This window comes from Rhipicephalus microplus, chromosome 1, assembly GCF_043290135.1.
Source record: "Rhipicephalus microplus isolate Deutch F79 chromosome 1, USDA_Rmic, whole genome shotgun sequence".
NCBI classification, from domain to species: domain Eukaryota; kingdom Metazoa; phylum Arthropoda; class Arachnida; order Ixodida; family Ixodidae; genus Rhipicephalus; species Rhipicephalus microplus.
The window spans coordinates 265,466,975-265,488,264 of NC_134700.1; the positions used below are offsets into that span (position 1 = coordinate 265,466,975).

Below are 21,290 nucleotides of genomic sequence, written 5' to 3' on the forward strand. Positions count from 1 at the left end.
ATATGTAGTTTGCACAAGATGAACATTTATTTAATCACTCTGCTACATAATACCGAGTACTTAGTTTTGTCTTTATTTAATCTTGTTAACTTGCAAATTGTGTGTAGATATGTAGTCCTTGGTGGATGATCGCACGTCTGTGTTCTTTTCTACATTGTATACAATGTGCTCGTACATTAAAGTTCAGTGCAGTTTCACATCTCACTTACTCTTCAACAGCTCGTGTTCACAAAACGGTAACAAGCCTGACTTATGAAACAAAAAAGAATTCTTACAAGTAAACTGTAATGAGGTTTTTAAGGCACAAAAATCTTTGCTGATTAGTCACTACTCCAGGATCCGACTGCATTAGCTACGAGGCTTCCGAAACTAAGAATATTGTTATCGTACATCATCGGCATAAGCAAACGTCGCACTTTACGAAGATGACGAAGATGCCTGTTCGTTAAGTGCTTGTGTGAGAGGCAACTCATCCATCTTCTGCTGCCGATTCTCTGTTGACGCTGCGCTATAAATCTATATCTCGCCCCGTCGCAATATATAATTAGTGTAGCTGGTTCGGTGTCATATTTATCATACGAGAACTTTTACACATTCAGTACAAATTTTCGGAAAGTTGAACCAGGTCGAATGCTAAAGGTGTTAGCTGCTATCCTTACTTTAAACAACATTTCAATTTGTTGCTACTGCATTAATTGCTTTGCCGTTGTGGTGAAACTGTGACTTTTTTTAGTATTTATTATTATTATCTTGACTTTTGCAGTTTCCTGCAAGATGTAAGCAATGCTACTCCAGACATCTGTGAAGAAAGTAAGTTGCATCAATTTATAAATTGACTCCTGTCCCTCCCACTCTGTTTTTTTGTTCTCTGAAAATGTGCTAGTTGTAGTACCTGACAAGGGCAGTGTGTCCGGTTAGTACCGATAAAACGTCATTGATAAAAGTTATCAAGCAAAAAAGTTCATCACGAACCGTTTCATAAATGGTACTTGGGTTGATTAATTACTTTATGGTTCTCAAAAAGCCTGATGGATTATGATCTTTAAACATATTATTAATGATTAGTTTTCCATCAATATTTTTTAGAATTTCATTTATATGTAATTTCTAGAACACTGCTGCTAAGAATACATGGCAGGGCCTACTATAGTGCTGAATGATGCTGTGTAATGCTGTACCATGCACAATACAGGGTGCTATATTCAAAGACATACACCCTAGTTCAAATTCCATTACAATGGAATAATTTTTCAGTCCATCGGCAACTAAATCAAGTCTCTTTTGCAGTCCGCAACTAGAACCAATAAGCTTTTAAATTCTTGAGACACCTCTTTGAAAAGCACAGTCTTAGAAGTGGCGAATAATCTACTATGTTGGCCTAGTGGTCATGTTGCTCAACTGCTGACTGCTGACCAGAAGGTCACCCAATCGAAGCCCGGCTGCGGCAGTCGCATTGTTCATGCATTAGGTTTAGGATTAGGATGTTGTAGGTAGCCGGTGGATCTAGCCTTGCATAATTTGTCATTGTTCATGGAGGCGAAAGAGCTGGAGGCTCATGTATTTAGAATTGGTTTACAAGATGGCCAAAATATTTAGAGCTCTTCACTATGGCGTCCCTCAAGCGTATTGTTGCTTTGGGATGCAAAACCCTTGCAGTATTGCATGTCTGCCAAATCTCCTGAATTGTTCGGGGGACTCGCCAATTACACCTATTCTTCCTATATTCTCCAAATGCTATCTTGGATCTCCCGAAAAGTGACCGCCACAGCAGGGGCGTGTTTTGTTTGTTTCTCGGTTTGTTTATTTTTTATCACGCTTGTACGTGAGCCTTTCTTGCTGCGAGAGTGGCAGTACTGCGGAAGAGCACTTGCTACTACACTTCCGGTTCACTGTAGCCATACTGTACAGTACCGCTCAATATATTCTAAATTTTAGACGCTGTAGTACGGCGGAAGCGCTTGCCATCAAACCAAAGAAGACAAGGGAAAGGTTATCCTACTTTTGCGTCCATCTGTCTTGGCTCCCGCATTTCGTATGCTAGGCCTATGCCTTAGTTGTGTTGCTTACGTAGTTTGGGGGGTAGTTTATTTTTCAGAGTTCAGTTGGTAGGTCGATGACGGTGTCAAAAGCAAGGTACTTGCTAGTGTTTCTGTACTCGTACACAATTGAGTTTCTGTGCCTTGTGACTTTGTGGGAAGGTGGCAAGTACGGAATCTGTACCACGTGTGCCTGTGATGTAAGCGTTTCGTACAGCGGCAAGGCTGACATATCGCTTCTCAGAAGCATCACAACTATGTTTGTGCTGTGGAATGACAGGACAAAATCGGAAGTTTCTTCCAAAAGAGTTGCAAAGACTGTGCGATCAGCACAGAATCACTATTCATGGAATTTCTTGTGGAACACAAATTTGCCGCTAAGCGTAAGTGATCACGCAAGACTGGTGTTTCAAAAAATGTTTTTGCTTGCGAGAAGGTGAAGCGGTATGGGTGCCGATGTAACGGAGTGGGGGAGACAAATCATTGATAAAATGGCTGCAGATACCGAAAAACACTGTTCCTATGGTTCTGAAGCGCCGTGCTTTCGCAGTCACTGTGAACGGAAGTAGCGACAGCGTGCCGCAGGTGTCTCAGTTTCAGTAATTTCTGATATACAAAAAAAAAAAACTCGTCTCGTTTTTCTTGCAACCACTCATGTTCACTGTGGTCTCCCAAATTTTTGTGCTTCTAGGTTGGCAGGGCAGGTATGGTATTGTTATAAATACTAGAAGTGGTGAATAGAAGCCGATCTGATGCAGTTTTCCTTTGAACCCTCTTGCGGAAATATGTGTACCTATGCAAACACAGTTTTCTAAGTAAGGTTTGTCATATGCGGTGCAGGTGTTCGCCGGCGCCAGTTGCATGCCCACTGGGGTGAAAGTGTCCATCTGAGCTGTCAGGGCCACCATCCAGAGCTCATGGAGCCACCAGCGGGAACCACCGGACCCGGGACTGCCCACAACAAGGTTAGCATTTCTGCTGCTGCACAACACTGCTTCTGGAAAGGATAATTGACTATCACCCATTTGTAGCACAATTCCACTAAGAAATTTATGTGGATTCGAAAAGAAGCCTCTTATAGTTACAGAAAAATCTGTCCTAGTCCAGAAATCGAACTTGGGACCAATGTTTTTCCACAGTGGTCGCTCTACCAATGGAGCTAACTAGGATGCTAGCATTTGGCAGCATTTAAGCAAATTGATCGACAACTCTATGAACATCGATGCAGAAATTGCAAATGAGTTTGTGTGGATTTTGTACAAGTTTGCGCTTATTTCTTGGAAAAAGAAATCTCTGCAGATTTTCTTCTGGTTTTGTGCTACTTATGGGTGGCTGTCAATTATCTCTTAATTCATTCTCAATTCAGTATTCTGGAAAACTCATTTGCAACACTTCCTCACTTGAACTTGGGAATAGGTGGTCTTCTTCAGCATGTGAAAGAACCTTTCATTAGTAACCTTTCATCAGTGTGCTTTTGTATTGAAAATAGTGTGCTGTTGCAGTGGCGTAGGAAAGCTAAATTAGAGAGGAACATTTCTCCCGACGATGCACTCATGTAGTCTCCTCACGCTGTCCTTCAAAAATTGACAGGTGGTGTTATGCAAAACAATTCAAACAATACGTGCCAATCGTATTGCGGCATTGTTAGGGCGTGTCAACTGTGGCTATGATTGATTTATTCCTGCAGCAGTTAACACAGGGTCATCTCACCTTATGCCATGCTCTGTATACTGGGACATGTGCAATAAACGTAACAAGAACGCGGTTTCCACCCCTGTAGGATACCGCTATCAAAGTGCCCTTTATTGCAAGCTTTTCTTGCAAACCTGAATGTCTGCTTTCTGCTTACTAAAGGGAATTGATGTGATAAATAAATTTGGAAATAGTCAAGCACCTTCGTTTTCACCTTGGAACGAAATGCTTCTTGATCACCATAAAATTTGAAGCGACTGCCCCCTTCTTTCGGAAGCCATAATTAGTGGCAAAGGAGAAGGAGGGTGCTTACCTGGAACTACTCCGAAATTCAAGATGTCGGCAGCTAAGATTTCCCGCTAGGAAAAAAAAAAACGAGAACATGGAGACCATGTGGACTGTCGGCAGCTAAGATTTCCCGCTAGGAAAAAAAAAACGAGAACATGGAGACCATGTGGACTTTTTTTCAGAAGTCTCACTTTTGTTTATGATACAGTGCACTGCTGCGACAGCTCATAAACATACGAAATGCGATTGCAACGTTATCAGAACACAGGAAGTATGTGATGGAAGCATTTCTAATGATTGGCCTATGTTATAGCTTTTAAGCAGCAAACATCGATCTCTGAAGCCTTAATTTTGTTGTCTACGTCATCATAAGTATAATCTTGTAATTACATCTTAAAAGCCATGATTTTACGCCTAGTTCTGGAACAATTGTTATAGGAAAGAGAGAGAGAAAAAACTTTGCCTGACAAATTTCAGGTGCAGATGCTTAGGGATTGGGCTGATAAGCATGATATTGGATGGGATTCCAGCAGGTTCATGTTGGATGGACTTGGTGCATGATTAGGCTGCAGAGGGGGGTGGGGGGGCTTCTCAAAACAGTGTGGAAATTTGAAATTAGTAGTGATATTGAGAAGGGTGCTTCCTCGGACGGGGGCGCTTATTCATAAGTTTATGGTATATGCAGTATCGTTGTGTCAGGTTCTTAATTTGGTAGCAATCAGTGCAGCAATAAACTTCTATGTGGAAGCTGATTAAGAAAAACTCTTGCAACTGGTAGGTACCCTCCATGAAAACCACTGCAGCTGTTGAGGCATTGCTTGATAATTCAGGGCATTGAACTCCCTTTAATGCGCTAGAAGATGCATCCTGAAGTCGGGTCTCTTTATGGCATTCACATCATTTAAAGCAGCGGTAAATGGCTTTGTCATTGCTTGTTTGCAGGTGCCTCTGTGGTACCATCAACACGGTAGAGAGCGCCGCCTGGTGACACCCAAGAGAGACAAGTACATCCACACTACTGGACACGGCTTGGTGCTTATGTCGCTCACTGAGAGAGACTCTGGCCACTACGACCTCCATCTGGAATCAGTTGGCACTCTCTGCAGTTACAACCTTACCGTCGATGCTGGTTAGTAGGCATTTGACAGCAGCATTATATTTGCGAGGTTTGTCGGTGAAGTGCTTTTGAAGACCCCACTGCACAATATGTGACGATTCTTTAATTGCATCACATACGGTGTTTTTAACCCAACAGTGGGAATTTTAACGAAAGGAAGAGAATCTTTAACTTTTTATTGATTCACATTGTGCAGGTGTAGTTTATGAGTGGCTATTTGCTGATTAAGGAGAGATACGTAACGAAAAATGGTATTTTGTGTAAAAATTCTCACTTATGAGATATTGCTACTAAAGTTATCTTTGGTCATTTCGCTCTCGTTTCCCTAAATACCAGGGCTGAATGTTAATGAGAAATCGGTGAAAAATCTCTGCGTCAGCCAAGGTAGCGCTTTAAATCACAAATTCATGTGCACAACAGCTTCTTTTGGGACTCAACGTCATTCGCCACTACAGTTTCTTCGGTAAGGTAGATCAAGCCTTCTTTTAGCTTACAATCTCCTTGTAGTTCGGTGTTTTGGCGGGTAAATTATTTAAAAAGCTTTTTCTAAGTCTGTTTTCTGCCAACTTATAGCCGCTCTGGCTGTTTCTACTGCATGTTTTAGCACAACAGTGGGAATTTTAACCAAAGGAAAAGAATTTTTAACTTTTAGTTGGTTCACTTTGTGCAGACGTATTTTTATGGGAGTGTAGCTTATGAGTGGCCATTTAGTATTTAAAGGCACTGTGCATGCTTCTTAGGCTACATTGGTATGATGCTGTTCAGTCCTAACTAACACTTGATAAGGCTTAGTTGACTACAACACTTCGTCACACTACTCACATAATGGTTACCTTCATATAATTAATGCACACTTAGCATTTGTTATAAAAGAAAAAAAAGTTTTGATTGTGCTGTAACCTCACTGCAAACTCCACTGCTTTTGCTGCGTGGAGGAATAAAAATAAAAGTTGACTAGGGAGTGCAATTTTAGGCAGTCAGTGTTCCCAAGGTAACCTACTTTGAAGTCATTTCCTTCCTGCTATCACTTTGACATAGCAAATGAACTCTGCACTTTGCATATTATGGTGTAAGTGGCTAGTCTTACATTTCTCAGAACGCAAATTCATCCAGATTGCCTTTTTTTTCTTTTTAAGGGGAGATGCGAGTCGAAAAATCGCGTTTTTAGCGAAATTTCTCGTATTTCTGATTTTTATTGCATTGTAATCTTCAAACCTTCTTCTTTCATCTGATTTTTATTGCATTGTAATCTTCAAACCTTCTTCTTTCATCTGTGAAAATTTCAAAACTAAATTTGAACCGCAAAATGCAAAAAAAATGTGTATGAAGGCATCGTGGTGGCTCAAAATTTTGTGAATTTGCGCCGATATTGGCCATCTTTGACTGCGCGCTGCTCCCCGTCGCAGTGCCGCCCGCCATCGCGATCGGTTGGGAAAGTTGCGTCCGGCCTTCTTCCTACAGCTCCGACGACCGCCAGTTTTGTACGTGGGCAAAAAAAAAATAAAAAACGAGGACTTTTTATCACGTGGTTTGAGCGGTTTGAAACGCGCGGCACCCTAAGCCGCATCGCCATTGGCTACCGAGTCATTGTCAGCTGTGTTGGTAGCGGCCATCGGCATTTGGTCCGTCTGCTTTTCTGCGCGTCTACGCATATTTCCGCGATGACAAGCCCGAAAAAGTGCAACGTGAGACCGCAGAAGTTTCGAACGAAGCACAAGTTCAAGGGAAGGCGGCGTAAAGCGCCCCGAACGACAGCGACAAACGAGAACGCACCTACGTGTGCTAGGCCTGACGGCGGCATCGACGAGTGTGCGAGCGACAGTGGCTGCGATGAAGGGATTGGCGCTGCGCTTTCTTTCGTCAGTGCTTCGGAAAAGAAGCTCGGCTTCTTCGAAAAAGACGAAAGACAGCGCGATGAGGTTTGTGCAACGACAGTTTCGTGCGACACCCTCTTGCTGACGGCACTTGTGGCAGGTGCGGCATGCCCTGCTTGCGGTATTCAAAAACTTGCCGTTCGGGAGCCGGCAGAAAAGCGCAAGGGACTTTCGTCGCTCCTCGAACTTCATTGCGAAAACAGCGAATGCTCAGCGACTGTTCTTTCGTGCTCCTATACGTCACTGCATGTTACGGCGGACGGCAGCAGCCGAGTGAGCCAATGGTACGACAGTGGGAGCTCCCGAGATAGTTTCGCTGTAAATGTGAAGGTGGTGGTGGCTGCACGCGCTGTCGGCATTGGGCATGAGCAATTTTCGAGATTTTGCTCCATTATTGGACTCCCAAAGCCAATGCACCACCGAGGATTTTTTTCAATAGTTAAGAAGGTGCACACCGCTGCTATGGCAGCTGTGAGTGAAAACTTGCGCCGATCCAGAGAGTTGACGAAAGAAGTAGCAGGCGAAACTGATGTGGCTGTTATGTTCGACGGCACTTGGCAGAAAAGGGGCCACAAATGCCACAACGGGATTGGCGCAGTTATCTCCTTAGATACTGGCCTCTGCTTAGACTTCGAGGTCATATCAAGTTACTGCTTGACATGCAGTAGGCACTAGGATATGGGCTCAGACGAGGAAGTGTGGCAGGCATTCCATGGCCCAGTCTGTGAAAAAAATGCAGACTGTTCCTCCCATGCCATGGAAACGGAGGCTGCAATGCGCATTTGGCAGAGAACATTGACTTATGACACCCCACTGCATTTCATGACATTCTTGAGTGACGGTGACAGCAAAGCATATAGTGCTGTTGCAGAGTCAAAAGTCTATGGTGCTGTCAATATAGAAAAATAAGACTGCACTAATCATGTGGCCAAGAGACCTGGCACCGCGCTACGGAAGCTGCATGTGCCATTACCACGAGGGCAGAAAATGAAAGAGCCTGCCATTCAGAAGCTCCAAACATACTATCAGATTGCCATAACAAGCAACACGGGGAGTGTACGGGATATGTACACTACAGTATGGGCTTCGTACTTCCACTCATGCTCTACTGACAATGCTGGCAGCCACAAGTTTTGCCCTGCAGGAACAGAGTCGTGGTGCAAACATCAACGCGCTGAAGCACTTGGTGAACCTGCACCACGCCACACACCTCTCCTGACAAAAGCACAGGGATTGGCTGTTTTGCCCATTTATAAGCGGCTAACGGATGAGAAGCTCCTTGCTCGATGCATCAAAGGGAAAACCCAGAATGCATCGGAATCCCTGAACAGCAAAATTTGGCTACTTTGCCCCAAGACTAAGTTTGTCTCCCGAACAGTTGTCGAGACTGCCGCAGCTATGGCAGTCCTGTGGTTCAACAAGGGTCATGCTACTTTCGAGCACATCCTGGAAGAGCTCAACATACTGCCATCTAGAGATCTAGTTACTTTCAGTGATTCCCGCGATGCGAGGCACATCAAGAGAATGTCCGAGTGTCTGACAGCAGAAGCAAGGGCCCACCGTCGTCATGGAGTGAAAAGGGCACGGCTAGAAGAGAGTGCTCGCAAGGACCGTGAGGGCACAACCTATGCTGCAGGACAGTTCTAGTAACTTGCAGTGCTTTTCAAAGTTCTCTTGAACATTATGGCCAAAGATTATGCATTTATAACAACTCTGTGATAAAAAAAAAAAGGTTTCAAACTTTCAAATGCGTTTTTCTCCTTTTGCAGTTTTGTGTGATCTGTGCTTCTTATACACGCTAGTTCGTATACTTAGAATTGTCATACCTCTATGAAATTTTGCACATAGCATGATGAAGGCCCATAGAGTGCAAGTATCTATTCAGATTGTCAGTGCTGCTTGATTATGTTTTTCAAAAATTACATAACATTGAAAGCCCTTGGCAACTAGAGCCATAGTAAATTTTTCTATTTTATTATTGTATTTCACCTTTTTACACACAAAATTTATATAGTTTCTTGCACTCTACAGTTCCAAAGGATTATAGTCAGCTATATCTGCATGCTTTATCTCAAATTTTTATAGGTCAGAATTGTTGCATAACAATGGCCATAATTTTGCAGTATCTGACCTGCAGAAAGCAAACCAAGCAATCTACATGAATATAAATGACATATTTGAAAAGAGGAGAAAAAACTCTATTAGCATGCCAATTTGTGTTAAATTCAGACTCTTATTAAAGAAAATCATTTTTCGAGTAGCATCTCCCCTTAATTAAACACTAAAGTGTTTTATGCCAGGGTCCACCACCGCTCCGCTGACGTACTTCCGTCACGGATATGACGTTATAAAATATATGCTAACAGATTGCAAGTGGGAAAAAAAGGGGACAAAAAAGTTTTGTTGTTGGACAGTAAACCTACGACCACTCGCTCCGCAGTGCGCGGTGCGAAGGCACTAGGCCACAAAGCATACGACGTCCAACTTGCTAATGGCGAGCTATTTATATATATATTTATATTTATATATTTATATATTTATATTTATTTATATACGCCGTATACCTTCAGCTGTCTTCATAGCCCAGCAACCTCAGCGCGTTTTTGTCATCAGTAGTGAGATGGTGCGAAAGGCGCATGTTGGGCGCGCTCTAGAGGTCATCATCCTATGTGTTGTGGTGCGTGCGCGCCTCCACAAGGCATGGTTTCATGAGCGCGCTGCTCACACACGAAGTACGATGCTGAGCTGTGACAGTTGTTAGTCAGCATTCGTTCTCTCTCTGCTCATTTCATGGGTGCTTTCTGCTCGAGGTGCGCGCTGCAAGTTTGGAGCTGCTTGTCGTTCTTCACGTTGCATTACAATTTGTTGCTGTAGCATTCATTCCTGTGCCCTTGTGGCGAAACAGTGTGCAATAAACGCTCACCTGCGTTTGTAAACACGCGTTTCACTTTCGTGTTATACCCATTCCTAGACAAAGAAATCAGCCATCTTTTTTTTCCACATAACAAGAACCCGTGTTGAGGACTGGATGAAGTATTTTGTCCTATCTTCTGTCTTGTGTTATTGTTTTGCGTTAAAATATCACTATAAATTCACAACTAGCCCACCAGTGCATAATGTTGAACGTGAATTCTAGGCTTGTGCGAGTAGTGAATTTTAAGTTGGAACTGAAATCGAAGGGAATAGTGATTAGGACAAATAATTTTTAATTGAATTCTGTTATCAGGTGTGTGACTCACATGAATTCAATGATTACATTTCTGCTCGGCTCACTTCCAAAGAACTTTTTCAAAAAGGACATCATTTCATGCATAAGTGAGGCTTCGGCATCATTGCATGCTTCCGAATTTACACTTCTGCAAGGCTCCCTGTAACGTGCACAGCTGTAACTTGCACCTTGTTATTTGGCAGGTGTTGTCACATAGTTGTGTTCTGCGTTACATTTTATTGATCGCTCTGTTGCCAATGTGATCTTGTGCGTGCACAATCTGACGAATATGTGTCTATAAAACCCAGTGTGTGTGACGAGAATAAGGAGTTGTTAGTAGCACGTGTTCTGTGTCTGCTCTTCTTTTTTTGTGTTCGTCAGTGTTGAGCACTTATTCTTTCAGTGTTTACAAAATCTGTTCCACTTTGTCCCGAAATCTTCAATTTTGCAATTTCTATCACTCACATGACATACATCTTGTGAATGGAACTTCTATGCATGAAAAGTACATTCATTTTGCTTTTCATTTATGTATTACATCAGATATTAGGTGGAGTAGTTCCCTTAGCAAAAAAAAAAAGAAGTGTAATATACAAAACGAACCCATTTTCCTGGCAATATGAAAAGATATCCGATATTTTCGTTTAATGACAATGCACTGTAGTATGTGCTGATAGTATCAGTATCAGTAAGTTCTTTTCAACAGACCCACTCTACTACAGTCAACGCCCGATTTCTCGGATGCCCGAAATTCTGAACGTGCCTGAATTCCCGGACTCATCTGTGGCACCGTCAAGTTCCCCATGAGTCAGTGTATGAAAAAGTCCGAAATTCTGGACGTTTATAATTTTTGCCATCCGATTATCTGTGCTCCTTACTCCTAACCGCGAATTCAGGCACTATTGAGGCCGCCATTTCGGTTATTTTTAGACCCTTGAACCCATCGTGCCGCAGCGATCGTAGCTGCCGTACCTGAGTACACTCTAGCCGTACCCTCAAAACAGAAAATGCCACAATCCAGCGTATGCTAGTTCATCGCCAGCTGTAGCTTAGGCCGCATGGTGCTGAGCTCCAACAGTGGGAGAAGCTACACTGTTGACCTATGGTCTGCCGTTAGCATGCTTGCAGACTCGTGGAAGGCGGTTACGCAACAGACCTTCCGGAACTGTTCCGCAACGCGAGCTTTATACTGGACGCCGAGGCCTGGAGTGAACATCGTGTGCAACGAACTTCCACCTGCGGACGTTGCTTTCGACGATTTGCACGGGGTCGGTGTTTCGATTCAAGCAGGGATAACACTCGAGGGCTACGCCGACTCTGACGAAGACCTTGAGCTGTGTGTGGAATTAACCGATCACTGAATCATACGTCAAGTTACGGAAGATTCCGGCGACTCTGACACCTAGATTGAAAAGGCAGCGCCTATATAGCCAACGAGCTCGGAATTGACTCGAGCACTGGCAGTCATCGATGTACAGGGAAAGCATGACATTAACTGGAATTGAGGCAGACATCATCGCGGGCAAATAGAACGCCGTGCAAATGAAAATCAGCTACTTTTTTTTTTGCTCCTAATTCTATGTTTTGCTCCTAATCTTTTTGCTCCTAATCCAATCCCATGTGGCCGGTAGCGCCGGCCTCATAGGATTGTTTTCTTTTGTTTTTTTTTTTATTTTGGCTCTTTTCAGAGCCACCTAAACAATGCATTTGCTGAATTGCAATAAGAACCCTGTACTCCGGCCACGACCCTCTCTGTCAGTGAAAAATAAATATTCTAAAGTGTTTTTGCTCGCATTAGTTTTTCGGGACGTTTTCGTGGTCTCTTGGGGGTCCGGGAAATCGGACGTCAGCTGTATATGGACAGACACTGTGTTGTGCCTGCTATTGTATACGTGTCCAAACAATCCTTCTGCGACGCAGTGTGGTAGAATTCAGTAGTTTGCCAGCATTTACTCATCTTACATTGTGCTTACTTTACAGAGACCTGTGGAACCCCAACAGAAACCGACTATAGAAAGATATACTCAAACTGGTGCCATGAATTTGAGAAATACAAGCTGGCAATGAAGACTTGGCAGACCAAACATGCTGTAAGTGTGCTAGTTTTATACCCCTGTCGCAAGGACAAACTTAGGTGCACTTTAAGTGAACATGTTTCCCCTCCAGTGTCATTCACACGCTGTCAGGGTGGAAAGTTGATCAACACTCTATGCCGAATGCACTTGGTGGCAAGTTGGTGACAAACTCGCTTCGTTGTGTTGGAAGTGTGTAGACTACGTAGCAGTCAGGGTGTCAGAACAAAATGTTTTTCATTTCGGTTTTGTTTCATACAATGGCAAAAAGTTCCATTACCTTTCTGCTCTGGAACGAGAAAAAAATGGTTTGCAACAGTTCGTATTGGTTTTTATTTGAACTCAAGATTTAGCGCAGACCATCACCCTTTTAATTCATGGTATTTATTTTCTCAAAAATGAATTTCGATTTTGTCCAAGCAGACTCAATGCGTTGTGTCAAGTGATGGAGCATGTCCTCAGCAGTAGCATGAGATCGGGTGTGCTCTCTGTTGTGTAAGACCACTGTTCTCATGGAACTAACTTCAGTGCTGAGAACGCCCTGACCACACTAGCCAGTGGGACAGGCACTCATCTACTTGCGTTAATAGAAACATCTGTGGTTGCCACTGTTTTTGTTTTTTTGCCTCATTTTGGCATGTCTTTCCTTTGGAATTCTTGGATGAGATAAGCTCTGTTACTCTGTTCTTGAATATGCATTATTGCTCATGTGGTATAACCTTGGTAGTTAAGGATCACCATGTCCTTTCCCGGGAACTGAAAAACGATTGAAAAAAATTTGGTTTGACTACAGAATGAAGTAATCGATTACGTATCGGTTACGTTTTCGTTCCAGGGAAAAGTAGTTTCTTTTTCTTTCCTTTTTTAATTTTCTTTTCGTTTCAACGCACTGGTAGCAACAACTTGAAGATGAAGTTGTGCACTTAAACCTCATTATAACAATGTTGCATCTTACATGAAAATGAGTTTGTTATATCCGAAAATTCGTTATAAAGATCTATCTCTAACACTATATATACTGCAAGACTATTTTTTATTTACTTTCTTCATTATAACCGATGTTTCATTATATCCTATTTCGTTATATTGAGGTATGAGTGTATTGAAAGTCGAGTCAATTGTACTTTTTTCTTATTGGGCGTATTGTTATGTGTTAAGATGTGCTATACTAAAAAAATGTGGTTTACTGTTCCCACTCTTGGGCACTTTTCTTGAACAGCCATATTGTGATCATTTCCTGAGTGCACTTCTTGTTCTGATGTAGCCATGCTTCGCCAAAGTGACTCTCAGTGCCATAATTTTGCCTATGTGATAGGAGTATTAACCTGTCCCTCTAAAACAAACAAAACAAGTAAACAAATGAGTAAATAAATAAAATAGGTTACCAAAGGAACTTCCCCATTAGAAGGAGAAGCAAGAGTGTCCGAACTATTCTAGAACTGAAGTTACTCTAAATACTGTAACAAGCTTGGAACAGGAAGCAAAGAAGAAAGTTATACAAAAGTCATAGAGCATTTTAGAAATAATGTGAGTGCTTCTGGAAATAGTGTAGGTTTAATTGTTTTTTTTATTCCACTTGCTCGAAATTAGGATAAATTTGCAAGCAAGCGTCTTTTCTCTTTTGTAGAAATGCCAAGGTGGAGGTCACCCTAATGATGTCACCTACCAAGGAAGGGCACCAGCAGCCTAAGACTGAACAAAGGCTTTTTGTTCCTCCTGCGACGAAGGTCACCCATGAAGGTCAACCGACTCTTTGTCAAATCGAAGAACTCTCCCGCTGTCAGCCTGGATCTTAGGTCTACATCCGTGTGTGTTTTTTTTTCTGAACAGAGCCCTCTACTTACTATTTTTTGGGCTGCTTTACCAGCTGAACTTCTCATACTCTTTAACATGATGGCATCAAATATTGCCAATTGCAGCTCCTACCTATACACAACTCTCAAAGAGTGTGGTCGAACATATTCAACAAAGCTTCACAGACTATGAGCTGTGAGACTGAACTTATGGCAGCCCAAAATTCTTGACCGTTCAAGAAATCGAAAACTTGACATGTACCCTGTAGTTTCTTAGTTGGTGTGCTGTGTCGTAGCTAATCTAATGTGCACCGTACAATGGCTGAGTGAAATGCGGTGCACCTGGAACACGTCTATTAATTTGCAGCCGCAACATATTTAACGAGAGTGCTGGTGGAGACATGCCTGTATTTGTTGTTGCGGCCATCGAATTAAGTTTTTTTTTTTTGTATGCTTGGCACAGTAAGAAATCAGCTGAGGCATATCGATAGTACTCCCTCTTTCTATACCGGTACCAATGTGTGTTTCGTGTCTAGCGGTTATTGTAAATATGCCTTTTAGTTTGACTATGAGTATCTTGTTTGTGTTGTGTTTAGTGAAAATGTTAGAAGGGAACAACATGATGTAGATCAAAAAATTTTTTTTTTACTTTCAAGGTCACTACATTGCAATAGGCTCAGGAGGATAAAGTACTCGTATCTGCACACACACACACTCTGTATATCAGCGTCATTTTTGATGCATGCTTTTACTGTGTGACTAGCTGTAGCATTCAGCAATCTCTTTTAATTGCAATTAGTGTGTGGTATGTGCATCTTAAGTTCATTCATGCTAGTGGCATATTAAGTACACCATATACACAGACCATAATGTAAATGATATTTTTGTAGATCCATGTAGGGATTATATGCTTCATTGGTTTTAAAATTGTGGACATTATATATATATATATATATATATATATATATATATATATATATATATATATATATATATATATATATATATATATATATATATATATATATATATATATATATATATATATATATATATATACCTTTATCAAAATTCATTATGGTGAAAAGTACATCCACTGAGAGAAATTCATGGGAACATGGATAAGAAGGCATGAGCCAACTCTTCTCATTAATGCATGTAACTATCACATAAGTACACCTTTCTCATTGCTTTCTGTTTCGATGCTCCCAAAACTCATGTGCGAAGTTTTACAAGCCTCATATCTATAAGGAGCAATTTTCAAATATTCGATTTTTACACTGGTTAAAATGGTAATTGCGACTAAAGTGCTGGTGTCAGGCAAGAATGAAAAAAAGAAAAAAGCAGAACTCCAAGGTGTATTCACACTCGCGCTTTTCTAATATTGGTTTTTGTTGATAGACAGTGCCATCTCTAACGAAGGTCATGCCACGGTAACTTAAGCTTGCTTCCTGTTAATATAATGTTATTGGGGCTTCTGAATCGGCCTTCAGTAATGTGTTTCATGTCTAAAGACACATCTTTAACTGCCTCGTGTATTGCCACTATGTACCGTAATGCAGTGCACAGTGCTTTGTGCCATCTACTTGTATTTTTTTAACTGTGCCGTGTAAAGTTTGTATTAGCACGGGGTCTTGCTTATCCAGTGTATACCATGGGTGTCAAAATGATCTTAATTTTCAACAGCTTCTGAATGCGTGGTGATGTAATGCAAGTGGGGTATCATACAACCTTGTGAGCAATACTTAGGCCCTCGACAAAGGCGTAGCGCAAGACACCTTATTAGGCTGTCTAGTTTCGATGTCGGATGTCTTGAGGCGTTATGAAAAGCCGTTTCATTTGCAAGAAGCATGCCGGTGTCAGCTCTAGAGGGACACTAAAGAATTTGCTACATTTCAACATGCATGTTGCCAGATTTTCTGTCTAGAATCTCTTCATAATTGTCATGTGAAAAAAAAAGATGTTAGGACAAAGCTTGTCTTGCTTTTATCTTGAGTGAGCTGTGCTGCAGTACCATTGATATTATGGTAATGTCTGTCTATTGTCAATGCATTTTCACATCTTCAGGTATTTTTACTTCTGCTAAGTTCACAGTTGACTCTTGCCACTTTGACCTGTGTTTCAGTATTTTCAAATTGCAGTTTCGTTGAGCTCTTTAACAAGCAGTCGACTAGGCACCGCTTTTTCTTTGCTGTCCTTTTAATAAGAGTGGCGCAAGACACGCTGACCGCGGCACGTTTCTGGGGTCAGGCGTGCTTCGCATAAACGCCTGTCCCCCACATTTGGAGCATCTGCACAAATATGCGTGCATTGCTGACGACTTCTGATGTCCTGTGCTGTACGAGCGCGTGTCATATAGAATATATATTTATTTACACACCATACAATTCCTCTTGACCTCCAAGATTACATTGAGGCCTTTTACCTCTTGTAAGTACATAAGTAGGTTGTGCTTCTCGATTTGTATAGTCGAATTGCCTAGAATGTGTTCATAGTGTTGTGATGTGGTAAGAACTCTTGTGACTTTTATTGTTTATGGTGTCCACATTGCTGACGATGCAAGATGCAAAAGGAAGTTGTGAGAAGGATGCTGCCCAGATGGAGAAGCTTTTTTTTCTTTGTGTTCTGAGCAGCGTGGTTGCTTGACCTGCCCACTTTTGTCATTATCCCCTGTGGTTTTGATGTAGGTCCTGTCTGCATCCTGCTGCTTTTTGGCAGCATGTGTTTGTGTGAAGAAGTGAACATTTCAACACCAATGAGGCAGTTTAAATAAATATTCCCTTTTTACATGTCATATCGTATGTGCAGTGACTTTTTGTTGTTCAGCTATACTAATTCATGATTTAACAATTACACTTCACTGTTTGAGAGATGACACACAATTAGTATTGTAGTACTGAAATGAGATTATGCTTGACTTGATGAAATCATGAATTGCGCACTAAAGGTATAATATGGGTAAACATTACAACTATCCAGGAGTAGTTATCTCATAGCGGCTTGGAGGCAGTTGAATGTGTCGACGTTATTCCGATGGAGGCGGAAATGTTGTAGGCCTGTGTGCTCAGATTTGGGTGCACGTTAAAGAACCCCAGGTGGTCGAAATTTCCGGAGCCCTTCACTACGGCGTCTCTCGTAATCAAGTGGTGGTTTTGGGACGTTAAACCCCACATATCAATAAATCAATGTGTCGACGTTACCTCCTACAAGACACAAATGAGGGTTACGAGAATCTCGATAAGCAGCATGCCATAGTTTATGCGATTTCTAAAGGGCAAACCAATCAAGTGATTTTAAAAATGTGGAGCAGAAGAAATTGCAAATTAAATTTGCAGAAATTCAGACCATAGTAGCACATACAACCAGCAATGCAAACAAACATCAAATACAAACAAAATTCAAACACTTACAACTGGCAACAGTACATATGCTGCTTTTTTTTCTTTACCAGAATCACTTAACTAGTACATGTTTTCTGTGTTTACTGAATCGCCAAGGAATCGCTTCTTCGAAATCATTTTTAGCTTGAATATAAATATTATTGCTTTATTAAATGAATTGACAGAATATAGTGACATGTAGGTGTCTCGGAGCTTTGTACATGGTCTTGCATTGCGCACAAGTGCTTTGCTGAGAGTCTAGATGTGAATGTGCTGAACTAATGTCAAGAGTTTCAGGGTAAAATGTTGAATTGTGCGTGAAACATCTCATGACTGAGACAACGCATTCCCGGGGAAATTGTGCACATACAGATACTTCTGCGAGAATTCAGAAATAGCTTCTTTTAGACGTTTTAGTGTCGCTTACTTTCGGCCATCTGGTGTTCTGTAACGTCCACTGTCATCGCACAGTACACGGGCCTCTACCATTTCGCCTCCATAGAAGTGCGACTGCCGAGGCCGAACCTGCGACCTTCGGGTGATCAGCCAGGCACCCTAGCTACTGATCTACCAAGGCTGACTTGAAATGTTTGTACATTGTGTCATTATTCTTCCAATACATCGCACAATTTCTTTTCAGAAGGAAATGTCTTTTGTTCACTTTATTTTCTCAACTTTATTTCGGGGTAAAAAGGTGAGGTTAGGGCATTGCGAGAAAGCAGGCACGGCGAGCACACATCTCTCGCCGGGGATCGCGCCTGGTAAATATGAAACTGCTGCGTTTTGCGGAAACGGCGCACATTAAACGTGAATAATAGAGTGGATCGGTGGGAGAGTGATTGGAATAAGTGAATTAAGTAAGTGAAAGTCGGATTGTGGTTTCACTACAACGGTGCCAGTGGGCAGTGGAGTGGCCAGTTTGTGGTGCACACACAGGGCCCGTGTTCCCCCGAAAATTTCGTTTCGACATGGCATACAGAGCACAATAGGGTACTTGGCCACATCTGCCTGCCCGGCCCCCACTTTGGATCAAGAAAGTACTCGCCCCTCTGTCCCCTGAAAAAAATTACTGCCTCTGCTAGTGGGTGATGCATCATGACTGCAAATCAAACGATGGGAAGGTGGACCGTTTTCGAATGCTTGTCGAGTCAAAAGGGAAACAAAAATTAATAATAAGAGCTAGAGAAAGTGACAGCAAATTTCTTTGCTCATTTTTGTCAAGTTTGCTTCCTTGCATCACCATGAAGTGTTGTTGCGATGAAGCTAACTTGCCCTCAGAAATTTGTGCATAATTTGTGCCCCTATTATAGCTCCGATTTACCTGCATATTTCGTTTGTGTGTGTGTGTCGTTGGGGGTGGGGGGGGTAAGTGAAGATGCACACGCGCAAGGGTAGGTACTAAATTTTCAGTTGTTTTTTGCTTGTTAAAAGTTTGTGCATCAGAGCCGAAAATGCGGGCTGCTTGCACCGAGTCGCGCAAGGCTGGCGTCCGGGCTACAGTGTACTGGAGAGTCACAGAGATTGTGGTTATATCAGAAGAAAAGAAAAGAAAGGTGCCGACCCGTAACTGTCTCTCCTTACGAGGACACCTCAACAGGTCAGCAGAGGAATGGGATATGGGGAATAAAAGATATAGGGAGAAGGAAGGAGGGATAAAAAGAATAGAAGGAAAATAGATGGATAAGAAGCCGCCAGCCAACGAGAGGAAAAAAGAAGGAGATAGGAAAGTGGGGATCCGGTCGAAGCAGTCCAAGGGCGGGGTGCCACAATGCGAGAGCTGCACGGCATCAGGAGACCGCGGAGGGCGAACCAGTCGGCGGGAGCTACGCTGAAGTCGGAGATCGCGAGGGCACAACCGTCCAGCTTGAAATCCTCCGAGCGAATCCCGGAGAGTCACAGCAGAGCTTATGGGTATGGAGCTCGTCCTGATTTGCCTAGCCTTTTACCTCTCACCTGTCTCTTTCCCACCTCTTGCTGTGTTATTCTGTACCACGGCCGGACTCGACGCTCCTTCCGCACGAGCGCCGGAGAAGGAGTCGAGTCCGGCCGTGTCTGTACATGGCATGTTCGACGAGGCGAAAGTGCTCGAAGGCTGTGTACCTGAATTTAGGTGCGCGTTAAAGAAACGCAGGTGGTTGAAATTTACAAAGCACTCCACTATATGGCGTCTCCCATAATCATATTGCCACATTTCCTCCTCAAGTATACATATTGTTATCGCCCCATTTCACTATCAGTGATTCTCGGTGCAAACTGCGCCTACAGTGTTTGAGAAGCCTCAGGACGGCATTAGATAGATTGCGCCCGTTTCGGGAACATTGCAGATTATTCTGGAACCTACGTCACCGCTTGCGATAACGGTACGATATTCGATGTCAAGTGTATAAATGTCGACGCGCTTCGCCGCTTGTAAGTTGACCGACGGCCGACGCTCTGTTCGCCGCTGTCTTCAGTTTACGGGCCACAAGTTCGGTCGAAAGAACAGTTTCGTCTTGCAATTGCATGCAGTCTGCTTCCTTCGTCCACGTCACGACCTGGTGACAATATCGTGGTTTTGGGACGTTAATCCGTAACAGTCGTTATTAAACATGGTCATTATACGTGGCCATTATAGGAAAAGTATGGTAAGCTCTTGCCAAACCAAGATTTTTTGCTTCACCTTTACTTTTTTTTTTCTTTACTCGTTCTCTCGCCCATGCCATTCCTTGCATCCCACGCCGGAGAAATGGGTTCACGTGTCTTGGGAGCGAAGCAGAAGACGACAGTGAAGGTGCGTGCGGGTTCAAAATAATCTTCAATTGTACCCCCAATCCCCCAGCACGGTGCGAGCTCAATGCTTTTTAGGCCATCATCATCATCATCATCTAAGAGGCACGGCCGACCTCGAGAATAACAGCTCTACTATAAAAAATAAATAAATAAAACACATCGCAGTGAAACCTGGTGGCCGGGTTGGTCAAAGGGAAGGGCTTGAACGGGCTAAGTGCATTGTAGGCATATGCCTGCGCTGTGCTCCCTACCGGGCTGCAGAAATTAGGCGCCTTCTTCTAACCACAACCATATCGGGTATACAGGGTGAATAGCAGGTAAAAAAAACCTATATATTCAAGAAAAAAAATTGCTCGCTTGGCCCAGGCGGTGCACGTATTCTGTTTACGCCTGTTTGTTCACACGAGTGCGCAATGCATACACTGTGTGCTGTAGCTACACTGTAGTTACCTGCCGTGTATGCACCGCCCTGCGACATAAACAAACCACCTGCGGCTTCTTGCCCACTCAATATGATCAGACAAAAATCATAAGGGTCCCGAAACGTGCCAACGTTTCTTGTATTCTTTTTTTCACCTTGACATGTTCTTGTGACCGCAACTTCTGCATTAAGCTTCGTTTTAATACACCCAGAAACATGAGCAAACGAGGTTGAGGATGTTGTAGGTAGCCGGCGGATCTAGTCTTGCACAATTTGCAGGCAATTGCCCCGCCCGGTTTTCTCTTTGCTAATTGTAGCTAATGTCCTTTGTTTCTTTTTTTAACTAAGCACGAGCAGGCTTTTAAAATAAAAATCGTGCATAACGCGACGTAAGCCTGCATAAGACGGCCGCCTTCGTGCAATTCCACTTGCACATGAGCAACCCTCGTGTAGTTTGCAAGCACCGTTCTTAAAGGGGCTCTGAAACACTTTTTCAGCATGGTCGGTAAACGCTGCCGATCAGCCGTCGATGATCTCGAGGACACGCGGGTCAGACAATAAATTGTAACGAGCGGCCTGGAATTCACGTATAATTATCAGTCAGCTAGAAATCAATCCCTCTTTTTGCTAGAAATGATGC

At 42.7% G+C, this 21,290-nt stretch overlaps 1 protein-coding gene across 2 annotated transcripts in view; it reads left to right on the top strand.

Moving 5' to 3' along the window:
• Positions 1 to 14,348, top strand: part of LOC119187895 (semaphorin-2A-like) — a 74,584-nt gene extending 60,236 nt beyond the window's left edge. For both annotated transcript variants that reach the window (XM_075894167.1, XM_037436005.2), the window contains 5 exons: positions 764 to 810; positions 2,877 to 3,001; positions 4,959 to 5,145; positions 12,196 to 12,305; positions 13,915 to 14,348. In XM_075894167.1, coding sequence (XP_075750282.1) covers positions 764 to 810; positions 2,877 to 3,001; positions 4,959 to 5,145; positions 12,196 to 12,305; positions 13,915 to 13,977 — 532 coding nt within the window. In that variant the 3' untranslated portion in view covers positions 13,978 to 14,348. The remainder of the gene's footprint in view (positions 1 to 763; positions 811 to 2,876; positions 3,002 to 4,958; positions 5,146 to 12,195; positions 12,306 to 13,914) is intronic.
• The last annotated feature ends 6,942 nt before the right edge of the window (positions 14,349 to 21,290 follow it).